The 22,986-nt window shown below is 36.6% G+C and overlaps 1 protein-coding gene across 1 annotated transcript in view; it reads left to right on the top strand.

The window, feature by feature from the left end:
- SDK1 (sidekick cell adhesion molecule 1) overlaps window positions 1-22,986 on the top strand; it is an 858,579-nt gene that overhangs the window by 306,071 nt on the left and 529,522 nt on the right. The window contains 3 exon segments of the mRNA XM_045541236.1: window positions 528-687; window positions 15,854-15,960; window positions 18,092-18,239. Of these exon segments, the coding sequence (XP_045397192.1) occupies window positions 528-687; window positions 15,854-15,960; window positions 18,092-18,239 (415 nt within the window).

Consider the following 22,986-nt stretch of genomic DNA (forward strand, 5'->3'; position numbering starts at 1 on the left):
TGTGTGTGTGTGTGTGTGTGTGTGTGTGTGTGTGACAGAGAGAGAGAGAGAGAAAGAAAAAGAAAAGGTAGATTGTGATTTGTGTCATTTATGTACATGTATGTATGTTAATCTTATCCTAGTTACTTTTGAAAAAACCAGTTGAAGGTTATATGAGGAAATTTCTCTTTTGTAGCCTACATACCCCTAATTTTTAGTTTGAAAATAGATTGTCTAGTTAAAACCAAAGGCTTTTATATGAGCAAGGATTTCCCAATATGTCCCTTTGATAAGCTAGAATTAACCATAAATAGAAATAACTTGGATCAACTTGTCAGATGCTTTCAAATGGTGGTATCATTGAGCCTTCAGCTTTTTAAATGCTATCTGGGATATTGCATGTTCGGGGGTGGGGGTGGGTCAAGGATTATTTGCTTCTTAATTGGGCCAAATAGTCATCATTTCTATTTTTTAAAATTAGATCTGTTTAAATAATTTATTAATTGAATGAATACTATTTTCATATGTATTCTTTTTTAATCTTTCAGATGATGTTGCACCATATTTTAAAACAGAGCCAGGCCTACCACAAATTCACCTGGAGGGGAATCGCCTTGTTCTTACTTGCCTTGCAGAAGGAAGCTGGCCTTTGGAATTCAAGTGGATGCACAATGACAGTGAGCTCACCACCTACAGCAGTGAATACAAGTAATTGCTTAAAAATAAGATTTCATTTCTTGTTGATGTGTTTAGAATACTCACCTTATTTGCCACAATAGTACAATGGGTAAAAATACTGGATTGAATTTCTAATGCATTAAAGATTAAATGAACAGATTTGGAAATGTAATTAGAACGTGATTTACTATTTTTGTATAAGATGTATTTATACATAGGAAGTCTGTCATTATATTTGTAAAAGTAAGTCTTTAGTGCAACTACCAGACAAAAAAGCTATAGTTACAGGGCACTGCACATAACAGCTTTAATGTGATAAATTTGCTTTCTTAGGGAGACCACCCTACTCACACATACTGTTCCTGTCTAATGAGCATAAATGTTTAAACAGAGGTCTTTAGGTTGGTAGCTTTGAGTAGTCAACAAAAAGCTTTCCTAGCTAAATTTTCAAGTTGGGATGGGAAAGGATAGAACCATGGGAGAATAGGCATGAGTAGAGCTTCTATCTTCAGCAGCAAAACCCATATTTATCGAACTCCTGCCGTGTGCCAGGTGTAGGGGATTCAATATATACGGGGTGGATGTGACGTGGGAGCAGCATACAAGGGCTGAGACTGGGGCAGAGCTGGAGGTCAGGTTAAGTCTGAGGTGTGTCTCTACCCAGGAAGCAGCAGCATTGCCTTTCGAACCTCAGCACCTCACAGTGTTTGAGAGCTTCTTAGGTTTGTACCTGGTAAGGATTGTTATACTAAATGCTGCAGTTCTGAGTAGGATGGGGGAGCTCTAGTGGTACCTGAAAAGTCCGAGAGCCTCCAAAGTCAGCAAAATGAGCAATACCATGCTTTCCTTTAGATGAAATAAGAAAGAATTGGCTTATACAGAGGTATTTTAAATAGAGTTTCTCAACATGGGGATATAGCCTTACCCACTCCCTCTCTTTACCTCAGAGGTTGCAATATAGTAGTCCATGAACCACATTCATCCTGCCCAGATTGTGTGTGTGCTTTAAAAATCAATTAAAAATATATGTGGGAGTACATATTTTTGTAATTGGTTGCCAACATTTGACAGTTGTACAATTTTATATAAAAACCTTGATTTCTAGCCCCTCTAGACCAGTCAGAAGGCCTGGCCACCAGCAAACTTGGGGACACTCCCTCGTTCTCCTCAGTGCTCTCTGGCCCCCTCCCTTCCTGTAGCACCACACCTGCTCTGCTCATTTCCATTGTCCGCTCACCCTTTAGACATGTGAGTTTTGGACCTCCTCTTACATTACTAGGCCTATCTTGTGTCAGAAGTATCTATCTGTTTTGAGGGGAGCAATTCATTATGATAGTTGAAGTCAAACAGTCCTGGGTTGGAAGCCCAGCTCTACTACCTGTTAGCATTAGTGTTATGACCTCAGGCCACCTCTGAGCCCTTTTGTAAGTTTAAACAGAGAACTGTATCTGCAAAAGGGGGATGATCATATCTCATTTAGGGTGTTCTGATGAATGGAAAGCAGTGCATTTTCTGGCACACAAACAATCCTTTAATAAATTTTAGACATTATATATTATTACTATATGACATTATGGGGCTTGGTTTGTTAGATATAAGGAAGCAAAAACAAAAAAAAAAGAACTTAGAAATGAGAACCACATATGAGTAATGGGCTTTGACGACGGATGATTTCAGTTTGAGTACTTGCCAGTCAACTTACTATCTGTGTGACTTTGGATAAGTTATCCATTTTGATCTTTCTTTTCTCATCTGTAAAATGGGTATAATAAAACCCACCTCACTGTGTTCTCATAAAAGTTAAGTGGCGTGTTTTGTGTGCCCGAGGAAGAAAGGAATGGGGTTTTGAAAGAACCCAAATCATTTCTTTCTAATAAAAACAAGTAGTGATGTGGATAAATCTGTAACAGTGGCCTTCAAACTGGGGTACATACCGTAGACAGTGGGAAAGGAATTGTTTTCTAGATCTTTAGTTTCTATATGTATGTTTTCTGAAATTGAGCTGCCCAAGAACATGCCTTTGTCTAGGCACCAAGCCATTTCTTTCTTTTCCTACGACCTGTAATAATGACTTCTCCCACTTCACAAAAGAAAGACACACTGCTCCTTTATGTGAGTCTTCCTGTGGAAATATATCTTGGGAGTGCAAGAGTAAAAACGAACAATATCAAAATTCTAACTGTTAAAGAGTTCCTTAATGGGTAATATAGATATCAAAATCATTATATTATCTGCATTTCATTGTATATACAGATAGTACCCAACTGTTGATGGTTCAGCGTAGCAATTTTTCAACTTCACAATAGTGCAAAATTACTGCTTTTCACTTTTCGTACAGTATTTCATAAATTATGTGAGATATCAACACTTTATTATAAAATAGGCTTTGTGGTTAGATGATTTTGCCTAATTGTAGGTGAATGTAAGTGTTCTGAGCATGCTTAAGGTAGGCTCAGAAAGCTGTGATGTGTTTGGTAGGTTAGGTGTATTAAACGTATCTTCAACTGATGATTCTTTTCAACTTATGGGATCATTGGGATGTAACCCCATCATAAGTCAAGGAACATCTGTTTTTAAAAGTTATGTAACAGTTTTATTTTAAAGTGACAAAGTGTACAATATGCTATTATATATGCAATTACTTATGATAAAACAATTTTGTTGTCAACTTAAAAATAGGGAGGTGGAACTCTATTTGCATTGCTCCTTCCACTAGCAAATTTACTTGTTCATTTGAAATATACCATAGATAATCCACAAGAGGAAAAAACATTGTTGGTTGTATTTAAGCAAGGCTGAGGGGAGTGACTTATTATATATGGGCCACTCAAATAAGGTATATATGATATTTCACTCCTGTTTCACTGAAAACATGATAAGAAGAAATGGGTTATTCTGAAGCAAGAATCATTTGGGGTAGATGTGGTGAATTATATTCTGTTCACTGAAGGTTTCAGACACTGAGATGGGTTATCAGGAATCCATCACATTTTGTCATTGTTTTTTTCCAGATATAAAACCTGTCTAAAAATCTCCTGCTATTTTTTCAAATTACTCTTTCATCTACTTCCTTTCAGTAAGCACCTTCACCTGTCGTATGTTAACCTTCATGAGACCTTTCTAAGTTTCAGATTGAAAAACATGGATAGTTTATGAAAATGGTAGCTGTTTCCTACCTGAAAGTGAACCACTATTTTTTCCATGCTTTGGTGTCAGTTATGAAAATGCTAACCCTATAAAGAAAAAATAATATAAATCCACCTTTTCCAGCTTTGACTAAAAATAGTAGTTTCTTTGCTATGTGTATTAAAAACTGTGCAGTGAATTTCAGTGAGTTTCACATGTTATATTTCACGTTGATGCTCATATCTACATTAGGCACAGGTGTCCGCATTGGCAAATTAATGCTAATTCAATAATTAAACCAAGTTTGCATAGATGTCTTAGGTGTATTTATATCCATTTTTTTCAGAAAGCATTTATCAGTTTTCTACTTTGGGATAAAAAAAATCTGTTGTAATTATATTCAACACACATGCACACCAAGAATTTAATGCTAGGTACAGTATTTATTGTTATGCCAGGAGGAGTAATTGGATACTCTAAACTGTTAAAACTTTTATAGTTTTCTTATGTGAGTTGTCTCTGTGGTTCAATTTCTATGACAGTATAGAAATAGAAATTTGGTGGATGTTTATTCTTTTTTTATTCCAGTAAAAATAGGAATAGTTAAGAGAAAAGTTATTTTTTATGTTTTATAAAAAGGCAAACAAATTTCACAATATTAATAAAAATTATGAAAAACTTGGGAATAACTTTTATAAGAAATGAGTAGAACTTGTGTGAACTGTATATAACCTCACTGACAAATATAAAATTTCCTAGACTGGAAATTTAAACATTATAAAAATGCCAATTCCTTTGAAATCATCATAGAAGTTTAACCCAGTATCAGTGAGATTTTTCATAAACCTAATACCAGTAGGATATTTTAATAAAAATGTGAATAGGTTTTTTGCGGGGTAACTTGACTGATGAGATTGTTCTAAAGCTCATCTATAAATATAAACAGAAAAGAATACCAACAAATTTTTAAAACATTAGGCGAATAATAGAAGTTTTCATTTCTAGGAGTTAAGTTATTTTAGAATGTTATAACATGTTAGTGGTATAAAAATAAATAAAAATATTCCAGAGAACTTTGATGAGGCTCTGATACACATAGAAAATATATATAATTAAATGAGCATTCAAACCAATGGTAAAAAAAATCAGTTATTTGGAAACAGTATTCAAACTAGATCCTCAAACACCAAAATAAATTTCAGATACATTGAAGAATTAAATTTAAAAATGGAAGCATAAGGAAAAAAAGAGATTACTCGAATGATCTGTAACTGTATCAGGAGAAAGTATAAAAGCACTGAAAAAATTTACCAATAACAGATAACCATACAACATTTTACGATGTCTGTGTGCTTAAATAATCATTATGAATTGAAAGACAAGCAACATATTTGCAACAAATCAGACAACTATATCTCCAATAACCTGGGATCCTCTAAGAACAGTGCTTGAGACAAATGTGACATCTGATTGATTATTTAGAATGTAATCTCAGGCAGCAAGTGTAAATAAAGGTGGGGTAATGAAACAGGGAGGAAGGAACAAGCAATGCAAGGGTACATTATCATTTTGGTGATCATCGTAAGTGGCTGGAGCTCAACCTTGCTTGGAACTTCCATGTAAACTTAGGAAAATGAATTTTAGAAATGTCCAACCTAAAGTATAAAAGAGGAAAATAGTTGTCAGCCCCCTTACTTAACTGATAAATATTGGCCCCGTGGTCATTAGCCTTTGTTTCTCATTAGCTCAAGCTCACTTAGACATGTGCAGTATGCAACTAAACATTCTGTATGTGGTGACAGAGAATCCTCAGACAGGAAGCCAGAAATATGAGGCATCGGTTAAGACCAGGTGCTGCCAACTGCACCAGTATGAAGCCACTCAAGGCTGCCTGGAATTGTTTGCTACAGCAGTGGCTCAAGTAAAAGGCGGGGCTAAAAGGAATGTTGAAATGAAGCACAAGAAGATCAAACTGAGTTCATTCCTTGAGCCCCTCAGTGTGCTTGTACCTACTGTTTAGTCCATCAAAGAGTCCGTTCCAAGAAGATAGTCAGCTACAGTTTCTACAAGGACGTCATTCAAGAGGGTTAATGGGCCGGGCGCGGTGGCTCACACCTATAATCCTAGCACTCTGGGTGGCTGAAGCGAGAGGATCGCTCAATGTCAGGAGTTCGAGACCAGCCTGAGCCAAGAGCGAGACCTCGTCTCTACTAAAAATAGAAAGAAATTATCTGGATAGCTTAAAATATATATAGAAAAAAATAGCTGGGCATGGTGGCACATGCCTATAGTCCCAGCTACTCGGGAGGCTGAGGCAGAAGGATTGCTTAAGCCCAGGAGTTTGAGGTTGCTGTCAGCTAGGGTGACGCCACGGCACTCACTCTAGCCTGGGCAACAGAGCCAGACTCTGTCTCAAAAAAAAAAAAAAAAAAGGGTTAATGGAACAAACTATTTATCTTATTTGAGCAAGCTTTGAAGCTATAATTGATATTTATTTTCTCCTTCCTCTCCAGCCGATTCTAGATATACCTAGCTCTTAGCCAGCTCTTCAGCTAGTCCAGTTTGCTTGCTTCTAGGGTGACCTATCTCTCTGTCTCTGCTTTTAGTTGCCTTGCTTTTGTTACCATATAGATGCTGTAATGGCAACTAGTCTTGGAAGCACTGAGCAGTACCCCAGAGAATTCCCTCCACCTTGGCTCCACTATATGGTATCAACCCTAGTGTCTTGGGGTACTCAGGGTCATTTATCTCCATCAGTGTAGTAACTCCTCCCCCCACCCCCACTAGCTCACTGGCATGAAGAGCACAAAGGGACCAGGATGAATTGTTAGATTCAAGTTGCCTGGATCCCTTCCTGTATCTTGGGTGGGAAGTGTTTCCTCCTGAGAACCAAGACTGCTAATCTAAAAGAGCCTAAAGTTGGGAAACACAAACGGATCATTGGAATGGGGCCAATTACACCATAACCCCTTGGTTATGGCCATTGATTCAACACATTTATCTTGGAAAACAACATCCAACATTACAATGTGGTGTTCCCAATTCTTTTATCCTATTAGTGTGGCTACTTCGAGGTGGTGCAATATGTATTAGGACTACAAGATCCCTCCAGAAAAGTGCTTGTTTTTGCACCTCCTTCGAAAAGTAGAATTAGTCCCTGATCTGACACAATGCTGTACAGGCTACCACGATTACAGATTGAGTATTCTGTAAGTCCCCAAATTGTGGTGCTGGCTGAATCAGTGAGCAGGGAAGGCAAATCCATTTCCAGAATGGATACTGAGTTTGATAAGGATGAATCGCTGCAGGCTTCCATGGTAGAAGGGTCAGATGTAATCAACCAGTCGCAAGTGACCAGTGCAAAGAGTGTTGCCATGATGAGGGCTCAGCCTCAGTCTCTGCTGTTGGCAGTTTGGCATCTAGTAGTGGCAAGAGCCAGATTAGCTTTGATGAGGAACAGCCGGTGCTATTGGACCCATTCATAGCTTCAGTCCTTGCCAACATGACCAATTTATATCCCATATCATTAGTTGAGAAGAAATCTAAATGACATCCACAGTTGAGTCATCCTATCCAATTGATTGATGAGTGCCTTATCTGAAGGGGATGCTCTCTAGTGATATTAAAAGATCCACATACTGCACCCACCTCTATGGATCTATTAACATGTGACTTTCTTGTTTCTGAATTTCCAGGCATGCCTCTAACCAGCCTCTTTCCCATCAGCCAAGCCATTTGTCACTGCCCAAGTGTCTTTTTATATCCATTCTCAAGCTATTCCTTCTGCAAACCTCTCCCTATTCAAAGTTAAGGACAAAAGGTACTGCTTGAAGCTTTGTTGACTTGGGAGGATATTCCTTCATTATGTCCCTTTTGGCCAACCGTGAGTAGGGCTGTAGTGTGTCATGTCCATTTTCAGCATTGAGGTAACCCATGTATAAACCCAGACCCAAGTGTTTAATCTGTCAATTGGTGAGGCCTAGATATAGTTGAGCGAGTCTTAATCTTACGACTCCATGGTTCTGATAATAATTCCCTCATAACAGTTATTTCCAGTTGCATATTAATACCCATGGTTTGGTCACCAGTTTGTACTAAGCAGACCAGGAGTTGCTTTTCAGTGTATGTAGTTCCCTGCTGCAGTAGGTATAATCTTGTTCCAAAATCTTAGGGTGTTCTGTGCTTGACTGTCCTTTTGGGTTATTAAAGACTCCCCATGACATCCTTATCTCTAAGAGATATCTCTAGCAACATCAGGTATGCTAGGATATGTGGCTCAAGTGGAAGGGCAACTTCCAGAATTGTAGTTTAGTCCTATTGCTGAGTCCTCTCTTGCTCTGGATCCCCGCTAAAAACTGACAGCCTGGGCCAAGATAAAACAACAGGTCAGAGTTACTGTCTCACCTGAAACAACTGTAAAACTGGACAAGAGATAGACATAATTGTTTTAAAGATAGTGGGCATCAGGCAGGGAATGTAAGATTGTGATCCCTGAGAGATGAAAGACAGACAAGGTGAGCCCTATGATTCCCCCCAGCTTACTGCTTTGAGAGAATTTCCAAGCTGTCCCACAGAGACAGAAGATTCAGGCAGAACCTGGAGGACTCCTAAGTTGAAGACAGAGTTTGGAGAGATCAAGGGAGCTGGATTTCCCAGGACAGAGTGCCGGAAAGGAGAGGGTTGCACAGAGAAAGAACTCTGGAGACCACCAGAGGGTCCCCCTTGAGCATTTGGCAGAATATTCATCAGCACATTGGTGTGAGGAAACCACTCAAGGCCAGGGAAAGAATTACCCAAGAAGTTTAGAGGTAATAGTTCCGTGAGGTCACACAGCATTGGGCTGTTCTCACTAGCCAAACTGGAAAACATAATAATTCATGGGTTTATTGGTTAGAATACACAGAATTGTCTTGGGTCCATAGTGGAGAATTATGAGCCCTAGACCAAATACTTCTCTGATCCTGCCTCAGAAAAAAACCAAGATCCAAAAGAATCAAACTATTTTCAAGTATCTTCACAGTATCAGAGAGCAAAGCTCAAGAGTATTTATAGGAATACAAAAATATTCACTCAACAAAGTAAAATCACAATGTCTAGTCTTTAATCAAAGATTATTAGGAATGTACAGAGGCAAGGAAACATGACCCCATAGTGAGGAGAAAAATCAATTGAAACCAAGAACTGAAACAGGTGTTATAATTAGCATAGAAAGACAGTGAATCAGTTATAACTGTATTTCACATGATCAGAGTTGAGACAAAAATATTAAAGAGGCAGAAATCAAACTTCTAAAGATGGAAATTATAAATTCTGGGTTGAAAAATGCTGGATGGGATATCAGGAGAGTAGACATTGCAGAAGAAAATATTAATAAACTTAAAGCAATAGAACTATCCAAAATGAAAGGCAGATAGGAAAAAGAATCAAACACAATGAAAAGAGCATTAATGAGTTGTGGGAAAACTTCAGATGGCCTAATATGTGTGTAATTGGAATCCCAAAGAAGGCAGGAAAAGGAAAAATATTTGAAGAAATAATGCTGAAATTTTTTCAGATTTGCAGATCCTTTGCACTGGAGTTACTAGCCAGTGCAGTAAGGCAAACAAACAAAAAACCCAAAAAATAGCATCTAGATTGTGGATGGGAGGAAGAAATAAAGCTGTGTTTATTTTCAAGTGACATTATCATCTCTGTGGAAAATGTATCTGTAAAAAAGCTGCTAATAAGTGAGTTTAGCAGTGTTACAGGATATAAGATCAATACACAAAATCAGTTATATTTCTAACAAAATTCTGCAAATTATATACTAGTTAAAAGTGGGTGGACTATTGTCATCTCATTCCAAGTTGGAGTAACCAACATTGACCTCCCAGGCTTATATGGTAGACACCTGTGCTATCTTATTTGATTTAGATCTCTAATACTAATGTGGTGTGTCCTCATGTTTATTATTGCTCCTACAGAGTTGTGTATTACTTATATTATTTCTGGCTTTAGTTTGACTGCCTTCTTCAACTCTGTGTGGTCATAGAAAATATGGTTGTTTGTGGAGAATCTCCGAAGCACAATTAGCGCTAGGCTTTTTATAGTTCTTAATTGGAAATGATTTAGATGTAGATAATTAATCCCTTTTGGCTCGTCTCTCTAGGGATCGTTGTGGAATCTAAGTGAAGAATTTGAGTGAGAGAAACCAAATGTATTGTTGACAAATGATTGCAGATGAGACAAATAGAAGCTTTTTAAATTTATGTTTCTGATTCACTTGTGCTTATGTTGTATTATGTAATACAGTAGATTAGGTCCTTTTCCCATGATGTCTTAGTATGGATATTTTTGATTATGTAGAAATTAACATTTACCTCATACTTTAATCCTTGACATAATGGTCTCTGATTTTTTATATCCTCAGAGAATCTGGCATTATGTAGAATTAAGGAAACAGGCATGCAATAAAGTATTTTTAACCCTAAAAACATCAATGTGTTTTATCCAAGAGTTTCTGTATTTCCATTCTTACTGACTTGAGAGAGCATTTAATCCTAACAATAGATTTGACAGACTGGTTCCAGTCATGTGTCCATGCTTCACTAAGTATGGATTTCACATTTTTTTGCTCCTAATTTGATAACGAAAAGTAGGAATAAGTGAAGAAATGAAAACGCAAACATGGTTTATGTTAGGGAAAATCACATAAACCAGAATCCCAGGAGAAGAGTCTTAGGCACATTTCAACATTAATTCTTAAATCTTTGGATTGGCTTTTATAACTATTAATGAAGATGAAGTTTAAATGTAGTTACTCATGGTATGATGTCAGTAAACAGGTTTTGGAAACTTAACATCTAATTGGTCCCTGGGTGGCTTATATTCCCAAGATTTATGTTCCTGAAAAAACTGCTGCAAATTCTGTAGACTCTTAGCCCATCCCTACAGGGACCTGTTTATTGCCCTTCTCAATTTAATATAAATTTTGAAATAAAATACAGATTAAAGAACTTTTGCACATATAGTATACTTATCAGATAGCTTCCGTCTTTACCATACTGTTTTCTTTAACTTCATACTGATTACTTCAACTTTTTTGAAAGAACTAAAACCATAACCATCAGCTTGCCCAATGCCTAGGACCTATTAGTGAACTATACACACTTTCAAAATTGCACATATATATCTTTCTTAACAAATTTCAGTCTGGATTTTTCATTTCATTATTTTGCTTGAGGTAAAAACTAGCTAGAGACTCATCCTCCTTTGAATTGTTATTTTTTTTTAATTTCATATAGGAAATTTATAAAGATAAAATTGAAAACATATTTATCATCTCATTCCAAAAAAGAGAATTGAGGTGGTTCCAAGAAGGATATAAATGGCTTACAGTTATTTTTTCTTTAACCCTTTTTTTACTTTAAGGATAAGAATGGGCTTTGGGCCAAGATATAAAAGCATATTGTAGAACTTGGTTGTTTTTTTTTTTCCTCCAAAATAGATATTTTTATACCAGTGTAAAATTACATTTGTGGAGAATAGTCTTACCTGAAGTGGCATAAGATGGGTGTTGACACCCCACCTCACCCCACTGAAGGAAGGAAACCTAACATCTAATTTTAGTGAATATGAAAATGCTTTCTTATGAATTGAATTATGTTCCCTGACCGTAGAGGGGAAAGTACAGATTTGTGTGAAGATGTGGTTTTATTACATATCTAACTGTTGTTAGAAAGAACAACAGTCATGATTCTAAAACTGGATAGTATTTTGTCAGACATTTTCTAAAATATCATTTCCTATTCAGGAAAACTCCTTATACCAGGTTTATTTGTCCCAGTTTTGGGGGATTCTGTCACCTAATGATTTTTAGTGGTTTACTGGTGGACACCCGTGCTGGAGCCACTGCCTCAGTTGGCACTCCATGCTTACACTGCTTCCGGGGCAACTTAACCATATTTATATAATTATCATTCACTGTTGCGCTCAGTGTTTCTCGGTGTCCCCACCAGTGCTGCTGTCAGGTGCGTTCCTCTTTGGCCCTGTTCCTGGGCATCACCCAGCCCCAGGTTGAGAAATCCAGAGTGTATGTGTCTAATAGACCATCCTGTGACTCATACCTGTGAGACACGGAGGGAGGGAGTTGGGAATATCCATATGTGATCTTTTTGGCATTTAATTTGAGATCAGCTTTTCTCCAAGATTCATAGAGTAGAGAATTCTCCAAATATAGGGAAGAGGTTCAGATCCTAGGCAGACAAAAAATGTCAGATATCTGCTCCAAACACTTGTTCATGGGCTGAAATGGACCTGATGCTGCTCCCTAGAGAAATTCTGGGGTAGTTCCAGTGGCCCATTCAGAGTTCCTGTTCATGACTAAGGTATTCTCCTGCTTACTAGAAATGAACGTTTAAATCTTTGGTTTTGTTGGGATTTTGTGTTTGATTTTCTTTGGCATTTCTGATAATAAACTGGCCCTGGAAAACTGTCCTTTAGTAGAGTAGAATTCTGCTTTGGTACAGTGAATGCAAACATTCTCCGTTGTGTTGATTTGAAATAGGAATAGGCATTTTCTATATTTTAGCAGCATATGGTGCTAAGATTTTAGCATACTTTCTTATAAAGAGCCAGGAAACTACTTCTGCTTAAAATGTGTGTTTATAAACAATAGACTTACAATGAATATTCCCATCTGTTAGGTGAACATAATTTGTATAGGAATTCCCGTAATAGGTGGAGGACTATGCAACTTTTTTTGTATATATTTTCCCTGGTGAGACATTAGACTAAAGAGAAGGTACAAAACAGCATATGGTTAATATTCAATTTTGTATCTGTTTCTCCCTGTCGTTTGAAAGCAGTGATTTTTTTGTGCATGAGTATGTAGGATTACTATACAAATTATAAAAATTTAAGATCTATTTAGATATTGCAAAAAACCAAGAAGAATGTATAATAATTATATAAATATGGTTAAGTTGCAATCATAAAACTGCTCATAGTTTTTCAAATATGTACTGCAATGACTTGTGCTATTTCTTTTTTTAAACTTTTTTTAACTTTGTTTTAACCCAATCTTGAAACTCCCCTCTGTTGTAATCACAGTACATAACAAAGCTGCTCCTCCTCCTAGTCTTGATTTGTAATTTAAATACATGGCATTGACTCTTTGTGTTCAATTTGATACTATTCTCATTGTATTCATTAATTAGTTTTGTTTGAGGTGAACTATTCCTCAATATAGAATAAAAATTTAACATTAAAACTCAGCAATATTTTTTCTTTTCAAAGATTTTATTAATTGTGCCATAGGATCTCAAGAAGATTATCAGAGGGAAGAACATACTCAGATTAATATATGCTTAATGTTGAATTACCTCTATTGTCCAAATGTTTTATTCACTTAAAAATTATGCCTATCAGTTCCTTTTTCAGGTTGACTAATTGGACATACTTGAATAAAAAGATGAGCAATTAGTTGAATATAAGTGATTCAAGTTATGCTTAGGAAACTGAACAACTAAAGCATATGGTATACTTTATCTTTTGCCTGACTTTTTTTTTAAAGTTTCTCTGATTATACTTTGTAAAAGAAAATGTTTTCAAATTATAGGTAACTATTACAACCAGAACATTTTTTTTGTAAAGGAGAGATAGCATGATTGCATTTTTTCTCTTCTACAGAAAATAGGCTACCATTTGAGCGGGTTTCAGGTCTTTTTCTTAAGATAGAAACCTTCCCATATGTGAAAAGTATCCATGCGTCAAGTCTTACTCTTTTTTCTTTGTTGCATTCAAATATTATCTATCTTATTCAGTTGCAGTGTGCATACATTTTATTTTTTAAATGAGATGTGACTGACACAAAAAGCTGTACATACTAATGTATACAACTCAGTGAGTTTTGAGATAAATACACACCCATGAAGCCATCACCACAATGTATGGCATAAACCTCTCCATCACCTCCAAAAGATTCCTCCCACCCTGTTCATCCATTATCATTTTTGTGTGATAAGAACACATATGATCTACCTTCTCAGTACATTTTTTATTTAATAAATACACAGTATTTTTTAACTATAGGCACTATGCTGTACAATAGATCTCTAAGATTTATTCATCTTGTATAACTGAAACTGTGTCCCTTGATTCCTGCCCATTTCCCCTTTCCTGCAGCACCTGGCAGCCACCATTTCACTCTTTGCTTCTGTGAGTTTGACTCTTTTAGATTCATCTTTTATGTGGCACTGTGTTGTATTTCTTCCCTTTGTGTTTGCCTTATTTCACCCAGTGTAATGTCCTCCACGTTTGTTATGTTGTCACAAATGGCAGGGTTTTCTTCCCTTTAAAGGGTGAGTAGTATTCCATTGTATGTATATACTACCTTTTGGTTATCCATTCATTTGTTGACAGACACTTCAGTTGTTCCCCTATCTTGGCTATTATCAATAATGCTGCAGTAAACATAAGAGTGCAGATACTTCTTTGAGATCCTGATTTCAATTCCATTGGATAAAGTAAGATTCCTGGATCATATAGTAGTTCTATTTGTGATCTTTTTAAGGAAACTCTAGGCTGCACTAATTTACATGCCCACTAACGATGTACAGTCATTCCCTTTTCTCCACATCCTTGCCAACATTTGTTATTTTTCATTTTTTTGTAATGATAGCCATTTTAACAGGTATGAGATGATATGCCATTGTGGTTTTTGTTTGGATTTCCCTGATGATTAGGAATGTTGAACACCTTCTTTGCCCCTCCCCCTTTTTTGGAGACAGGGTCTTGCTCTGTCACCGAGGATGCAGTGGCACAATCATAGCTCACTGCAGCCTCGGACTCCTGGCTCAGTCTTCCAAGTGGCTGGGACTACAGGCATGTACCACCATGGAAGGCTAATTTTTTTTCTTATTTTTTGTAGGGATGGGTCTCAAGTTGTTGCCCAGACTGGTCTTAAACTTCTGGCTTCAAGCAATCCTCCTGCCTTGGCCTCCCAAACTGCTGGAGTTATAGGCAGGAGCCACCATGCCCAGCTTCTTTGCCCTTTTTAAAATTGGGTTATTTGGGGTTTTTTAGCTATTGAGTTATAGGAATTCCTTGTGTATGTTGGATATTAGCCCTTAATCAGATATATGGTTTGCTCAAACCTTACTATTGATTTGTGAACATGGCCTAGAAACCAATTCATGTGCCATCTTAGGTAGCTTAGAAGGTGTGGGTTCAGGAGCTGTAAAACTCATTTCAAGTCGTCATCTTTACATACCTATGGATCCATACTTTGAGATTTTAAAACATCCTTTAGGGTTAGCAATAAGCTTAAAGCAGGGTTTTTATGAAAACTGTATGTTTTAATTCCTTTTTTCCTTTGAAAATGTACTAAAAATTTTATCAAGTCCTAATTTGAAAGATATAGTCACAGGAATGGAAAATACAAATGAAATGATTTTTCTGTCATCTAAAAAAATTTAATGTCAGGCCATATGTGGAGAAGTAAGAATAAGAAGCGTATAAACTATGTCTGGAGATGTCCACACGGTGACTGGATAGAGGACTGTGTCCTCATGCCATTGCTTTCTTCACCTTAATGACGTCTGTATTTCCTGGAAGTGTCGTTTGAACTTTCACATAGAGCGATGTGATACATTGTGTTAAGACTGTTGCAGGTTCCAGAAATAATTTCTAGAAAGTCTGAGATTCTACAGAGAGAGAATTATAAATAATTTTTTATTGAAAGGGCTAGTTTAAATGCAATGACTTTTAATTATTTAGCATTTCTCATTTATTCAGCCAGTCATGAGTAATATCTACTGTATGCATGGCACTGTGATAGACACTGGGATAAAATGATGAATAAAACAGACATAGATCCTAGCTTCATGTAATATTTACATCCTAGTTGGGGAGGCAGATATTGATGAAATGATCTCAGAAATAAACTGCTGGTGTAGTTAGCGTCTTGGTCAGGGAAGGATTGCATAGGTATTAGCTTACCAAAAATAAAATATTTGTGGAGCACCCACTAGATAAGATGCCAGTGCTATTCTAGATATAACCATTAACACTTCTTTTTGATAATTGGCAGGTATATTATTCCATCTCTACAGAAGCTTGATGCTGGGTTTTACCGCTGCGTGGTGCGGAACAGAATGGGAGCACTCCTGCAAAGAAAATCGGAAGTCCAAGTGGCATGTAGGTGTACGGGAGAGAGATCGCCACGTGTGTCTGTGGGGGCAATCAAATCACTGTTAACCTTGTAGGAGTTGAGATTTTTATCTTTGATTCTATTTACAGTAGAATCATTGCTATATTCAGTGAGAGAGAGACAAACATGCAGCTAGTGTGGCTGGTCAGGAGAAGGGGCTGATGAGGCAAATGCCACTTTTTTTCCAATTGAAAAGACTAGGGACCTGACCTGACCAGGCACTGGAGAGGATAAAACAAATGAATAAGGCTTCCTTCTGTTTTATGAATCAGCTGCTCTTAGCATGTAAGATACTTGGATTCAAAATGCCTTTAAAATAAAAAGTTAAACCCATTTAGGTTAAAGTTCATCAATTCATTATCAGTTCTTTCTAATGATGATTTGTTTAGAAATCCTTTTGCTGCACTACAGAAAAGTACATGAATAGTAAACATCACAGATGGTATTAATGTTACAGTAATTTATTCTTTATTGAGCAAATCCATTTTGGAGAATGAAACTTTCAGAAGTAGCCAAAGGAGATATCAAAATGCAGGGAGCTTGAATTTTAGTGTAATCTCCAGGAGAAATGAGAGTGAACTTGGCCTGTGCAAAGCTTTTAGTCTTCTCTCTAATCCAAAGTCTAGGAAGGGTAGGATTTATCTAAAATGGAAGTCTGCTTCATTATATTTTGATTATACTACCAACATATTTCTTTGTTTAAAAGTAAGCAAAAACTGATGAAATTTTGAATTATATTGTAATATATCATAGACTTTAGAGAACATTAAAGGGCTCTTAAATTCGGCTGTGCTGTTCAGTGATGATAGTATTTCCTCATTTGTTAATTTTGATCCCAGTTAAAGCTTGTAGCTTTCTGTGTTATTATATAAAATAATATCTAGTCTATTCTACAGTAAGTCTAATGACTGAAGTGCCAGTGGTACACAAGTTTAATTATTACATCAAATCATTTTTCTCAATTGTGGTGATGAAGTCACTCAGCTAAATCTGCAGAAAAATCCACAATTTTTGTTCAGTCAAATATTTGAAAACATAATAAATAGTGCAGATCAATACCCAAACCATATCTGAATAAGAGCTTCCAACTTATTAAATTCTATTTTGTAAAATTGAGTTTTGAGCTTTTCCTTTATTATTCATATCTTTGTTTTATCATTTAGCTCTTAGATTTTTTTCTTTCTCTTCTCCTTATCTTTGATAACAAATTTCATTTTAAAATAACCGTTAATATTTTTCTAATCTGTTTCACTGGTTTTATCTTTTCCCTCAAATTTTATACACTGTCACATAGAAAATTTCTTTTGAATCAAAAAGCCATTGATAACAGAGCTCTTCTATGGACTATTTCAAACTTACTTACATTTAAATAAAATATAATATTTAGCCCTATCTATTTGTATACACATTTATCTGTCTCTAATCATAAGGTGGAATTTTTTGAAAAATTTCAGATGTTACTAATTTTAAAATTAGCCATTTATACCCACATTTTGTTGGTGATATTTTCTTTGTGTGACCCTATTTTTGAAATATTTTTAACCAGCAGAATAGAGACTAGAACAAAACTCAGTTGCCTAGAATTAAGTCAACAGTATGGGAGTTGGGAGAACTCTCGGCGAACTTGAATGGTTAACAAATATTGCCTCCAGAAGATCTGTGAGGGAGACAGTCACCTTAGAAACGAAAGGCAGGAGAGACCGTGCAGGGCATGGACCAGCTCTGGGACAGACCTAGCTTGACAGAGTTTGGTAGCTTGAAGATGTCTAGAAGCCTTTTATCATAGTTTCTTTGAAAACTGCTTCATGTGGCACCAAGATGGTTTTCAACAACTCATTTCAATATGACAGTCAGTTGTGAACACTCATTGCATTGTTGCAGGGAGGCAGACCATGTGGCTCTGCTGGTTGACACACTGCTTGGTTCCTTTGGAGGCACCTGGCTGTGCGTCCTGCTTCACTCACAACAGGATCTGCACCAGCCAGTGCTGCCCTGTGGTCTCCCTTGTTTTGTTACTAAGTATAGCCATGTTGGTAACATATACTTATTTCTATCTCTGATCTCTGCTCCCCACAAAAAAGTTTTTTAGAACTGAGAGGGGCTCATTTTTTTCTGCAGATATGGGAAATTTCATGGATACAGACCAGAGGAAAACGGTTTCTCAAGGACATGCAGCAGTTCTAAACTTACTGCCCATCACCAGCTGCCCCAGGCCTCAAGTGACTTGGTTTAGAGAAGGGCACAAGATTATTCCAAGCAACAGAATGTAAGTTGCTCCAAATGTTAAAGCTTCCCATGCTATTAATGACGCTTGCAGGCACCATTTACATAGTAAGTGTTCCAATTGGGGTTACCAGTGATTGGAAAGAATAACCTAGTCTAGTAGTCCTACCCTAATCTTTAATAAACAACTATTTTAAGACTGGCTTGGATATTTTTAGGCAGTGTAAGTAAATAGCCATGTAAAGTTATTCTGCAGTATATTGCGTGCCCTAAAACTAAAGCACCCTTACCTATTCTTTGTGGTCTTTTTTTTTTTTTGGAATGCACTTTTTAAAGATGTCATTGTATATCCTTAAGTTGTGTTTAGCTCCAAGTACTGATTTAATGAGTGCTGGTATTTACTTACAGAGCTGTGGGTTTTATCCCCCTTTTTTTATTGAGCCATGTTTGATACTCCTTTCTCTGACAATAAAACAGTAATTACTGCTTATTTCTCTTTATCCTTTTATCCTACCATGACAGTTTTATTTCCCTTCATCTAATTAGTGGTTTGCCCATCTATTGCAGAATAGTTGCTTTGTGATTAGTTAAGCATTATTTCAAGGTGTTCTTGCCTACCTCCCATTTAAGATATCTAATGTCAGACAGGTTTTCTTCATTTGGAACTTTAAGCAATTAAAAAGAACATTTGGTATATATTCCATAACTGGACATTTGCACTCTAATTTCAAGACAGTATTACAAATATAAAGGTTTCAAAGATGAACATTTCCAAAAGAATAATGAAATACTACAAGCTTAGGCTAAAAGTCAGATATTTATGCTATCAGATGGTTGCACTCAGATAAAAATTCATGAGGGGAAAAAGCTCTTGTTTTTTTTTTTTTTTCCCCAAAAGGATGTATATAAAATAGTTTGTGGAATAGATATAAAGTGTAATTATGAAAGTAGCTGTGGGGCATACACTCCCTATCTCTGCTGCTTGCGCATCTATGGAAACCCTTCTCTAAGCCTTGTCTCTTTCCACCTTGTTATCTTAACCCTGCTTGAACCTAGACTATTCTTGAGCTTATTTCACAAATATTTCTATTTTAGTTATTGGAAACAAGAAAGAAATTAGAATATATATAAAAGCCATGTTTTAAGATTCCAGTAAAAATACCAGTTCCTTAGAAAATGGGATAACTGCTATCCTTTTTTCTTTATTTTATTAAAAATTACTTAGATATCTACCTTTATATTGATTTCAGTCATAAACATACCTCTTAAATTTGGGTGAAACATAGATGAAGGATCAATTTTTATGCTGGGGGAGAATTGGTACCAGAGATGGGGAAGTAGATTGAATTAGGTTTCCTGTCAAACCACTGGAGCTTTTAATTAATGCCAGTGGCAGCAAAATTCATGATGGAAGGATTATTTTAACTTGGTATCATATAAATATGTATCAATTCATTTGTTAACCTGTGGTCTAGCTATATTTATGAGACAACACTTATTCAAGAAGTATGAAAGGATGTAGAATGAAATTATTCTTAATTTCTTAAGTTTTTTTTTTTGACTTGCAAATGCATGCTAAAGATTGCTTAATTCCTGGTAAGCTGATAAAGTAAAGATGCCTGTAGGGTTTTAACTTAGTGTAATATCTAACAAATGGTCTGCTTACAAGCGTGAAGCTATTGATAAATTTCTAATCTCAGTAAAATAATGTAGTATACCATTTTTTAAAGAGATGAGATGAGGCTGATTATGGATATTTACATTTTGCAAGGCCCTTTAGTTTCATATTTTCCACCTCATCATCACCCCACATTTATTAAGTACCTGCTGTGCAAGATAACATAAATCAGTATGTGTACAGTTTTCTTCACGAGTTTATACATCATTCAAAGATAGCATTGCTTTCCACTTCCAAGGAAGTGAAGCTTTTGACTGAAGGTGGAAGGACATTTCTGCATTCCTCCTACCCAGATGGTCAGTAGGCACAGGTCAGATGGCATTAGATCCGTTCTCCCCCCCACAGGTGCCATTTAAAAACTGGAACATTTGACTCAAAGTGCTTCTCATGAATTATCACACAGGTCAAGATTCTGTATATGTTTTTAACCTCCTTATCTGAGGTCAGTTCCCTAATACTGCAGGAAAGGTGTAGCTTTGTCATGTGGTAGAGAAACCTCATCTCCCTTCCCGCCATTTTTTAAACATTGTCTCTCAACCTTTAAAATATGAACTTTAGGCTTAGAATTACATGATTTTTTTTCATTTTCAAGGGAAGCAGTCTAATGTTTCCTAACTTGAAAAATTAGTTGAATAGCTTATTAATAATCTTAACAGTAGCTATTATTTATTGAGTACCTACTTTAAATATATCTTCTTTAATCCTCACAATTGCCTTCTGAGGCAGGTATAATTAGCTCCACTTACAGCTATCCAGAGCAAAGATTATAGATGTTAAACAACTTACCTAAAGGCCCACAGCTGATAAATGGCAGAACTAGGATTCAAATCCAGGTCTTCTTGACTCTAAATCTCACTCTCTCCCTTGCATAAGGCTAATTCTTCTTTTCACTTTATTTGCTGAATATTTTTCATGGTTTTGATTATTTTTCTGCACATTGCTTCAGATTATTTTTTCTCATGTTTTAGAAGACCAACTTTTAATTTGAAATAATTTAGGGTTAACTTGGGTTTACATATAGGTGGTGAAAAGTATCAGATATGGATATATTTTAGAAGTAGAATCAGTAGGATTTTCTGTTGGATTGGATATGGGTTATTAGAGAAAGAGAAGCCATGGATAAGTCTATGATTTTTGGCCTGAGCAACTGATAAGATGGAGTTACCATTTCTTTTTTTTTTTTTTTTTTTTTTTTTGAGACAGAGTCTCACTTTGTTGCCCGGGCTAGAGTGAGTGCCGTGGCATCAGCCTAGCTCACAGCAACCTCAAACTCCTGGGCTTAAGCGATCCTACTGCCTCAGCCTCCCGAGTAGCTGGGACTACAGGCATGAGCCACCATGCCCGGCTAATTTTTTTTTTGTATATATATTTTTAGTTGGCCAGATAATTTCTTTCTATTTTTAGTAGAGACGGGGTCTCACTCTTGCTCAGGCTGGTCTCGAACTCCTGACCTTGAGCGATCCACCCGCCTCGGCCTCCCAGAGCTAGGATTACAGGCGTGAGCCACCGCGCCCGGCCTGAGTTACCATTTCTTGAAATGATTTTGGGGAAGTGATTTGGGGAGAAGTGAGTTTCATGTATATATGGGTTGGGGTTGTTAGTGAGTGGTGTCTGCCATTTGTTTTTGACATGTTAAGTTTGAGGCACATATTAGATAGCCCAAAGGAGCCAATGATTACATAGTTGTATGTATCAGACTTAAGGTCAGCAAAGAGGTCTAGGCCATCTGGATCCTTGAGTGTGGCCTTTTGACTGCATCCAAATTTTACAGAACAAATCCTTTTAATAAGGGATTTCTTCTGTGAAGTTTGGATTCGGTCTAGGGGACTGCACTTGGAGATCTGGAAGGCCACATGTGATCCTGAGACTGTAGGTTTCCCACCCCGACTAGGTTAAACTTGGGAGTTGTTGGTATATTAATGGTATTTAAAACTCTTTATAAACCTACAGAATAAATAAATCAGTAGGCCAATTCCAAGAGTTCCACTGTATCAGTTAAGATGTTCTTGGCTGCAAGTAACAGGTTGACTTTGGCTATCTTATGCAAAAAGAAAATTTATTATAGTATGTAGAGAATTATGGAACTGAACCAATAGGAGAGCACTTGGTGGTAAACAGGGCCACTCTTGATGCCTAAGGAACATGAGCAAATCAACAGTGTAATGACCTCCCAAAGATATCCAGGTCCTAATTATGCTGGAACTTGTGAACATGTTAGGTTACATGGCAGAGGTTGCAGAAGCAGTAAGGAATTAATACAGTACAGGTGGGAAGATGGGACAAAAGGACAAAGGCAGTCTGATGACTTGTGCATAAGATTTAATGTCTATACCCTATGACTGGCACATGCCCAAATGTTTTCAGCTCCTTCTCTCAGCATCTAGCTTTCATGATTTAACCAGTAGGAGTTGTGTCCCAGTATCTGTGACTTACACATTCCATTCTGATTCTCCCAAGCTTCATCTGCTCCTCTCTGGCAGTAGAAAGGCTAAGCATTCCTACTTTTAGAGGTTAGTTCACTGGATTTATTTTGACCACCTCGAGTACTCTTTACAATGCTTGGGATCTTAATACGCTGTCATGTGAGTTGTATTTAACTCATGCTAGTGTTGAGCCTGGAAGCCTTGTGAAGCATATGTAGGTCACACATGTCTTCACCTTGGGAGCCATGAGAACTATTTTTCAAGTTGCATATAACTCATGCATAGAAAACAATGAAAAATAAATTTTTCATTAAATTAGAGACGATCATTTTGTTTTCGAAGTTTTTATTCTATTTTTATAATAAAACATTCCGGCCCCAAGGAAAAAAAAATTTTTTCTAGTGTGGTAGTCAGTGTGTTAAAAACAACATCGTTTTGAGATTTATGGCTTCAGTCAAAACTCTGAGACAAGGGAAAAAAAAAACACTATTAAGCATCCTGTTATTTATCTTGAGTTAATTGTTAGCATTTGTAGGTCCTGTCTACTCAAATAGTTTTCTATCTCCCACTACCCGCCTGGGGTATTGACCAAATAAAACTTCTTTATTTTTATAACTCTATCTGGCCTGGTGGCATGCATAGCAGATATGCAGTATTGGAATGATTGAATGGATGTGAAGGAAAGTCAT

The sequence above is a fragment of the Lemur catta genome, chromosome 2 (genome assembly GCF_020740605.2).
Source record: "Lemur catta isolate mLemCat1 chromosome 2, mLemCat1.pri, whole genome shotgun sequence".
NCBI lineage: Eukaryota > Metazoa > Chordata > Mammalia > Primates > Lemuridae > Lemur > Lemur catta.